The 8,953-nt window shown below is 39.9% G+C and overlaps 2 protein-coding genes across 2 annotated transcripts in view; one reads left to right on the top strand and one right to left on the bottom strand.

Annotated features, from left to right (window-relative positions):
• The window catches only part of LOC104786090 (ABC transporter C family member 2-like), a 12,588-nt gene extending 7,921 nt beyond the window's left edge, over positions 1–4,667 (top strand). The window contains exons 21-27 of the mRNA XM_010511422.2: positions 137–364; positions 570–750; positions 872–1,195; positions 1,384–2,262; positions 2,377–2,622; positions 3,331–3,745; positions 4,436–4,667. Coding sequence (XP_010509724.1) covers positions 137–364; positions 570–750; positions 872–1,195; positions 1,384–2,262; positions 2,377–2,622; positions 3,331–3,745; positions 4,436–4,533 — 2,371 coding nt within the window. The 3' untranslated portion in view covers positions 4,534–4,667. The remainder of the gene's footprint in view (positions 1–136; positions 365–569; positions 751–871; positions 1,196–1,383; positions 2,263–2,376; positions 2,623–3,330; positions 3,746–4,435) is intronic.
• Positions 4,722–7,959, bottom strand: LOC104786091. Its single transcript, XM_010511423.2, has 5 exons — positions 6,596–7,959; positions 6,295–6,476; positions 5,989–6,212; positions 5,548–5,881; positions 4,722–5,447 (listed from the first exon to the last, which is right to left on the bottom strand). Exons 1-5 carry the CDS (start codon positions 7,488–7,490, stop codon positions 4,980–4,982), a joined length of 2,103 nt encoding a protein of 700 aa, XP_010509725.1. The 5' UTR covers positions 7,491–7,959; the 3' UTR covers positions 4,722–4,979.

The raw sequence follows: 8,953 nt of genomic DNA, 5'->3' as shown, positions 1-8,953 counted from the left end.
AGAAAACAAGAGTTCTTGTTACAAACCAGCTCCACTTCCTATCGCAAGTGGATAGAATTGTACTTGTCCATGAAGGCACAGTGAAAGAGGAAGGAACATATGAAGAGCTATCCAATAATGGCCCTTTGTTCCAGAGGTTAATGGAAAATGCTGGGAAGGTGGAAGAATATTCAGAAGAAAATGGAGAAGCTGTGGCCGATCAAACGGCAGTACAACCAGTTGCGAATGGGGACACAAATGGTCTTCAGATGAATGGAAGTGACGATAAGAAATCCAAGGAAGGAAATAAAAAAGGAGGAAAATCTGTCCTCATCAAGCAAGAAGAACGTGAAACCGGAGTTGTGAGTTGGAGAGTCCTGAAGAGGTAACTTGAACATTTGGCTTTTGCACTCTTAATATCTGTTTGCAACTTCCCCTAAAGTCGAAATATCTGTAGGTATTTCTTCTTGGTCCAACAGGTCCATTTACTTGATGTGTTTTACAACGAACAAAGCATATTCCATATGTTTTTTTGGCTGAAACTGCGGAATACCAAAATGACTTTTCCAGTCTCTTACCAATGTTTTCAGGTACCAGGATGCACTTGGAGGGGCATGGGTAGTGATGATTCTCCTTTCATGCTACGTCTTGACAGAAGTCTTTCGGGTTAGCAGCAGCACGTGGTTGAGCGAGTGGACTGATGCAGGAACTCCAAAGAGTCATGGACCCCTTTTCTACAATCTCATATATGCACTTCTCTCGTTTGGACAGGTATGAATATATTTGCCTGATGGATGAGTTATGAGATAACAACATAACATATATAGTGGCGAAGGTAGAAAAGGTTAAAGTTAGGGATATTTTTGCTGAGACTCCTTCTTCTTGCTTTCAGGTTTTGGTGACATTGACCAATTCATATTCGTTGATTATGTCCAGTCTTTATGCAGCTAAGAAGTTACACGACAATATGCTTCATTCCATACTAAGGGCCCCTATGTCCTTCTTTCATACCAATCCACTAGGACGGATAATAAATCGATTCGCAAAAGATCTGGGTGATATTGATCGAACTGTGGCCGTCTTTGTAAACATGTTTATGGGTCAAGTCTCACAGCTTATTTCAACTGTTGTCTTGATTGGCATTGTAAGCACTCTGTCCTTATGGGCCATCATGCCCCTCCTGGTCTTGTTTTATGGAGCGTATCTTTATTACCAGGTAATATACCTTCTAACCGTGGCATTTAAATAATTTAGATCTAGTATACAGATGATTGATGTTACACATTTCTGTTTAGCCCCTATTTGTCATGTCTTCGAGTTCGTTTGGTCCTTAACTTGTCTACACTCATCTGACAGCAAAAGTCCTGCACATGTGTTGTGTGTTAACCATTTTTCTTATTGTAGAACACTGCCCGTGAGGTTAAGCGTATGGATTCAATTTCAAGATCGCCCGTTTATGCACAATTTGGAGAGGCATTGAATGGCTTATCAACTATCCGTGCTTACAAAGCATATGATCGGATGGCTGAAATCAACGGAAGATCAATGGATAATAACATCAGATTCACTCTTGTCAACATGGGTGCCAACCGGTGGCTCGGAATCCGTTTAGAAACTCTTGGTGGTCTTATGATTTGGCTGACAGCATCGTTTGCTGTCATGCAGAATGGACGAGCGGAGAACCAACAGGAATTTGCATCTACAATGGGTTTGCTTCTCAGTTATGCCTTAAATATTACTAGCTTGTTAACAGGTGTTTTGAGACTTGCGAGTTTGGCTGAGAATAGTCTAAACGCGGTTGAGCGTGTTGGCAACTATATAGAGATACCGCCAGAGGCTCCACCTGTCATTGAGAACAACCGTCCACCTCCTGGATGGCCATCATCTGGATCCATAAAATTTGAGGATGTTGTTCTCCGTTACCGCCCTCAGTTACCCCCTGTGCTTCATGGTGTTTCTTTCTTCATTCATCCAACAGACAAAGTGGGGATTGTTGGAAGGACTGGTGCTGGGAAGTCAAGCCTGTTGAATGCGTTATTTAGAATTGTGGAGGTGGAAAAAGGAAGGATCTTAATCGATGAGTGTGACATTGGGAAGTTTGGACTGATGGACCTACGTAAAGTGCTCGGAATCATTCCACAGTCACCAGTTCTTTTCTCAGGAACTGTGAGATTCAATCTCGATCCATTTGGTGAACACAATGATGCTGATCTTTGGGAGTCTCTGGAGAGGGCACACTTGAAGGATACCATCCGCAGAAATCCTCTTGGTCTTGATGCTGAGGTACTCAGCTACCATTTGTATCTTGAGATTTAATGGCTACCTGTATTAATATGGAGTACTCTTTTTAAATGGTAATAACTGATTTTGAGTCTTTGTTGTTGCGTTCCACTTCAGGTTTCCGAGGCAGGAGAGAATTTCAGTGTGGGACAGAGACAGTTGTTGAGTCTTTCACGTGCGCTGTTGCGGAGATCTAAGATACTCGTCCTTGATGAAGCAACTGCTGCTGTTGATGTTAGAACTGATGCCCTCATTCAGAAGACTATCCGAGAAGAATTCAAGTCATGCACGATGCTCATCATCGCTCACCGTCTCAATACCATCATTGACTGTGACAAAATTCTCGTGCTTGATTCCGGAAGAGTATGAACTTGATTTTCAAACACTCACTCTTTCAATCTCACACTCTACTTGTTTCTCAGTTAACCTGTTCTATTCCAATTTGTCAACTCAGGTTCAAGAATTTAGTTCACCGGAGAACCTTCTTTCAAATGAAGGAAGCTCTTTCTCGAAGATGGTTCAAAGCACTGGAGCTGCGAATGCTGAGTACTTGCGTAGTTTAGTACTCGACAACAAGCGTGCCAGAGATGACTCACTACACTTACAAGGCCAGAGGAAGTGGTTAGCTTCTTCTCGCTGGGCTGCAGCCGCTCAGTTTGCTCTGGCTGCGAGTCTTACTTCGTCGCACAACGATCTTCAAAGCCTTGAAATTGAAGATGATAGCAGCATTTTGAAGAGAACAAACGATGCGGTTGTGACTCTGCGCAGTGTTCTCGAGGGGAAACACGACAAAGAGATTGCAGAGTCTCTTGAGGAACATAATATCTCTAGAGAGGGATGGTTGTCATCACTCTATAGAATGGTTGAAGGTAAATAAATATATCATATAAATCTCTCGACGAATGCTTACCTGAAAATATGATTCTATATGCAAAATCTTAATCATCACACCGAAACATTAAANGCTTGATTCCGGAAGAGTATGAACTTGATTTTCAAACACTCACTCTTTCAATCTCACACTCTACTTGTTTCTCAGTTAACCTGTTCTATTCCAATTTGTCAACTCAGGTTCAAGAATTTAGTTCACCGGAGAACCTTCTTTCAAATGAAGGAAGCTCTTTCTCGAAGATGGTTCAAAGCACTGGAGCTGCGAATGCTGAGTACTTGCGTAATTTAGTTCTCGACAACAAGCGTGCCAGAGATGACTCACAACACGTACAAGGCCAGAGGAAGTGGTTAGCTTCTTCTCGCTGGGCTGCAGCCGCTCAGTTTGCTCTGGCTGCGAGTCTTACTTCGTCGCACAACGATCTTCAAAGCCTTGAAATTGAAGATGATAGCAGCATTTTGAAGAGAACAAACGATGCGGTTGTGACTCTGCGCAGTGTTCTCGAGGGGAAACACGACAAAGAGATTGCAGAGTCTCTTGAGGAACATAATATCTCTAGAGAGGGATGGTTGTCATCACTCTATAGAATGGTTGAAGGTAAATAAATATATCATATAAATCTCTCGACGAATGCTTACCTGAAAATATGATTCTATATGCAAAATCTTAATCATCACACCGAAACATTAAAGTCCATTCGTGCTCTTATATTGAACCCTTGCTTGCTACTGTCTATATTTTCAGGGCTTGCAGTGATGAGCAGATTGGCAAGGAACCGAATGCAACAACCAGATTACAATTTCGAAGGAAATACATTTGACTGGGACNGTTTAGTACTCGACAACAAGCGTGCCAGAGATGACTCACTACACTTACAAGGCCAGAGGAAGTGGTTAGCTTCTTCTCGCTGGGCTGCAGCCGCTCAGTTTGCTCTGGCTGCGAGTCTTACTTCGTCGCACAACGATCTTCAAAGCCTTGAAATTGAAGATGATAGCAGCATTTTGAAGAGAACAAACGATGCGGTTGTGACTCTGCGCAGTGTTCTCGAGGGGAAACACGACAAAGAGATTGCAGAGTCTCTTGAGGAACATAATATCTCTAGAGAGGGATGGTTGTCATCACTCTATAGAATGGTTGAAGGTAAATAAATATATCATATAAATCTCTCGACGAATGCTTACCTGAAAATATGATTCTATATGCAAAATCTTAATCATCACACCGAAACATTAAAGTCCATTCGTGCTCTTATATTGAACCCTTGCTTGCTACTGTCTATATTTTCAGGGCTTGCAGTGATGAGCAGATTGGCAAGGAACCGAATGCAACAACCAGATTACAATTTCGAAGGAAATACATTTGACTGGGACAATGTCGAGATGTAGATAAGTTCAAGTTAAGCTAGGTATCATCGTCCTTCCTACAGAAACATTTTCTTACCTTGACCGAAATTAAGAATTTTGGATTCCTTAAGTTCCATTTTCATAAACTAAACTAAAGAAAATCAAAGATTGTTGTGCATTTCCTGCCAAATAGAGTAAATATTGTTGTGTACTTCCTACTAAATAGAGTAGTTACTTGAGTATCCTTCTGACTCGTAAATGGGATTCTTGAATACTCGGAAACCAATAATACCCGTTTCAGATTTGATGATAGAGACTAGAGAGTGTTTATAATTAAGGACTTGTCATGCAATTTTGGAGCTGGACAAAGTTGTAAACATGAGTTTCTCTACAGTCTGTCATATACAAAAACCTCATCACTGTAGCACTAGAAAGAAACAAACATCGAGAAGCAAGCTCCTGAAACCTCAAGAAGGGAATGAGGCCCTTTATGAGGGTTGAGATTCATCGAAATCTTGGGATGTGTTGGAAACATCTGTACTGGTTTGGCCATGAACGGATTCAAACCCATTGGCAAAGACATTAGCAAGAGCAGTCAACACCTGAAACACATTGGGAAGGCTTGACTTGAGGTTGTCCAGTGTCATTCTCTTACTAACCTCGACTGAGTTTAAGTACTTAGCTTTCTCAATGTCCACTCGTTTCCTCAAGGTTTCAATCTTGGCTTGTTTGATTGACAACGGATGCTTAGCACCCAAACTCGTTGAGCTTAATTCCTCCTCTTCCATTGCTGAAATTCCCTCGAGCCTTCTTTCGATTTCAGCCAGTGAAATTTGCTCTTTCTCCAACCTCCTTTCAAGTTTATTACATTTCCTCCGCAGGTTGTATTCTTCAGCTTGTTGATGAATAACAGCTTTAATTGACATCAGAAAGCTTTTAATGGCTTCTGAAGCCACCTGCGCCACCCAAAACAGTTGCATTTGCTTTATATTAAATACGGCTTTCATAGAGCCAAGATCTAGAAAAAAATATTTAAGTTGCAAGTGATCAGAGAACCTTATCAGGGAGCTTTTCAAATACAAGCTGCCATTCTTTGCACAGCTTACGAGCAGCAACAGGCAAGCTGCTTCTTTGGTTTTCTTCATTGGAGAGGCGATCAGTAAGTTGGATCCACGTACAGAGTGTTTTCACGTATTCCCGCTGAGAATTTACTAACTTGCAAAAGCTGTTGTACCAGCAAGTAACCTCGGTCTCTAGTTGATTAACCGCCTGTCGTTTGTATTCCGAACTGAGATCTATACTAGGGTAATCTGGAAGATGGTTCAGTTGCTGGGATATATGAATTTGGACTTGATGGCACTTGAGCATTGTTTTCCACATATGTGCTAACCTGTGCATTTTAAGACCAAATCAATCTTGAGAAGCAGTATATGTAAATCGCATAAAAGGAATGCTTTCCAATAAGATGGCCAGCAAAAGAGTGGTTGTGGAGTTTACCCAGAAGTTAAAGTAACTAGCTGTGGATACAGCTCATCATTGATCAAGTTAAGCATACAGGAGCGTGTTGTAGTTATGGAATCTTCTAGACGCTGTATCTCGGTTTCCAAATTCTCCAAAGACAAGCGTGCCTTCTCCATTTTGTTCAAATCATAGGTTTCCGCATCTTGCTTTTGCAGGATTGCAGACTTCCTCTCATGCTCTACTTTGGCAATTTCTTTGTTCTGATCAGAAAATAAAACTTAGCATTTCATGGTTTAATCTGACAATCTAACACCGAAAAGAGTTGGATCAGCTAGCTCTTACTCTGACTAGCTGGTAAAGTTTCTTCTCAGCTTTGTATAGCTTCTCAAGTGTGCTGCAGTGAGCTCCAGGCCTACAGGGTTCAACAGCACCACTTATTGTAGTATCTTTTCCCAACTGAAGAGACTTTGAAGACCAGCTCCATGACAGTGCACTGAATACCTTTGCAGAGCTGCTGTTCTTCCCTGCGAGCCACATAAGTATTATAACATGTACAACAAATTATTCATGCTTAACAACACAAATCAGAATCTGTGGTTGGTCCAACACCCTAAAAGATTAAAAATTTAGGTCAGTCACTTACTTCTTGTTTCCTGGTATCTGAAAGGATCAACAGTATCCCTACTGTTGATGTCTATTATCACAGCTATCTCTTTCTCGCAACCTGACGCTTTTAGAAAATAATCATCCAACTCTCTGATGATCCCTTCTAAGGTCATCCTGATCCTACAATCAGTCACACGAGTGTTCTGCAGACTTTTACCAGAGCAGCTTGTCATGGATGAGTTATCATCCATAACTTCTCCCAACTTAAACTTTAAACGCCGTGGCTTCTTCGTGTCACAGCCACCGATAGCCTCTATCTGATGAACACTTAACTCAAGGCAATCACCTCCTGCTTCTTGTTGCTCATCTTCTTCCTCAAACTGAGACTTCGTCTCCGCCCAATTCTCCTCTTCAGCTTGCTGAACTTGTTGCTTTTTCTTCAGCACAGTTTGTGTAGTAACTACATTGTCACCATTTGGATGACTATCCAGCTCCAAAGAGTCAAAAGGGTTCCAAATGTTCCAAGAATTCGGCAATGGGGGCGGAGGAGTTGCACCACTTCCATCATTACCAGTACCACCATCGATATCTGCAGCACCCTCTTCCTCCTCATCAACCAATTCATGAACAGTATCAGGATTTCTCAAATCCGGGCTAAATGGAGGAGGTGGTGGGGGTGAAGGAGGCAATGTAGGAGGGGGCGAAGGAGGCAAAGGAAAACATAAACCATAACTAGTGTTTTCAAGCTCCAAGGTCTCAGACTCAGTGAATTGCCTAAGAGTAACTCCAGTGTTCCTCAAAGCTCTAAGATAAGCCAACTGTGCATCAGCAAATTCTCCCCTGAACCCCAATAACTTCTTCATTAGCCTCTTCCTCTGCCTACACACTAAAACTTTTTCTTCATTATCAATGCTTGAAGCAGCACAACCCATTTCTTCCCTTTTCCCTTCTTTCACTTACAATCTCAAAATCGAGGATGGCTAAAATTAGCTCTTTCTTTGAAATGTACAAACGATTCAAACCAAAGGCCTAAGCTTTTTTTAACTTACAGATTTCATCAGAAACAGAAATAGGCAAAAAGGGTTGGAGAAAGAGTACCGAAAGCTCCTTATTTTACTTTTGTTTTGTTGCTTTCGTCACTTTCAGAGAGAACAGCAAACTAATCTTCAAATGTGCTTTCGGAGAACATACCAACGAAGCTCGCGAATGATTAATCTTTAAAAAGGAACCGCCTTTATCACTCTCTCTCTCTCTCTCTTGAGAAACTAAGTTCGAAGAGAAAGGTAAAAGAGGAGACTTTGATCCACGGAAACACCAACTTCGAAAAAGGTCAAAAGATTGGTCCAAGAGCGAGCTCCCAAAATAAATAAAAAAAAAGAACAAACGATTCAATTAGAAACACAAATGTGGAAAAATAGTATGAGAGGAATTGAGTTTAGAAATTTTAGAGAAAGCAAAATTGCATGACTATATATATATTGTTGTTATTTTATTTTAGCACAGGTTATGATGATACTGACATGGAACCTGGTACAAAGAAAGAGACAATTTCGCTTTTTAATATTTAATATATATATATATATATATATTTTAAAAAGAAATTCAAGGAATTAAAAAAAAAAATCAAGGAAAGTTTTATTAAAATTAATATGAAGGAGGCAGGCAACTACCAAAAATTGAAAGAAAATGTATTTTTTTTTTTACCAGTCCTCTATAATAAGGGAGAGAATGGAGAACAAAAAAAAAGAAACTGGTGTGTAATTCATAGAAGATTTTTAAACTTTGAATAAAAGAAATTGCAATTTATTGTGACTTTGTGAGTTTGTGACAAACAAAAAGAAAAACTTAATATATATTTTGTTTAACGTCATTATAACACGATAGCAATAATTTATCCGACCAAAGTCATAAAAAGGAAAAGAAAGAATATCCTTTAAAGCGACCAAACATGATCAAAGGCAAAGATTTACGTTAGTATTGTCTTAACTCTTAACACGATTACAGCGAACTAACTTACACAAGAAGAAACTCTTTTGAGCCTAACATTCCTTTTACATATTGTATTTCTTCTTGTTTTCTAATCTTATAACTTAGTAGTATTGTTTTGTTTGTGCTCCCATGTTTTTCTTAAAGCCTGTTCACATAGAAAAGAGAGGAAAAGAAAGACGAATGAATGAGAGAGCTTTTGTTATCCTAAAAGGTTTGGAGTTGTAAAATATTTTACAAAGAAAAGTTAGAGAAAAAGAAAGGAAAAGGGGACAGAGGTGACAAGATTACACGAGAGATGTATATATATATATATATATATATATATATATACTTAATCTTCTTTTCAACAAATGTAAAAAGCGTCAAGAGTTATCAAAAATAAATTAATAAAGATTCAGTTTGAGTC

Source organism: Camelina sativa, chromosome 5, assembly GCF_000633955.1.
Source record: "Camelina sativa cultivar DH55 chromosome 5, Cs, whole genome shotgun sequence".
Classification (NCBI taxonomy): domain Eukaryota; kingdom Viridiplantae; phylum Streptophyta; class Magnoliopsida; order Brassicales; family Brassicaceae; genus Camelina; species Camelina sativa.
The sequence above is the reverse complement of the archived record's forward strand: the minus strand, read 5'-3'. Positions and strand labels throughout refer to the sequence as shown.

What these genes read in the sequence shown, in the direction of transcription:
- LOC104786091 (XM_010511423.2), bottom strand. Translation starts at nt 7,490, where the DNA reads ATGGGTTGTGCTGCTTCAAGCATTGATAATGAAGAAAAAGTTTTAGTG. An exon ending in CTAGTTACTTTAACTTCTGG is followed by an intron (nt 5,882 to 5,988) that starts GTAAACTCCACA and finishes TAAAATGCACAG; the next exon opens with GTTAGCACATATGTGGAAAA. An exon ending in TTGAAAAGCTCCCTGATAAG is followed by an intron (nt 5,448 to 5,547) that starts GTTCTCTGATCA and finishes TGGGTGGCGCAG; the next exon opens with GTGGCTTCAGAAGCCATTAA.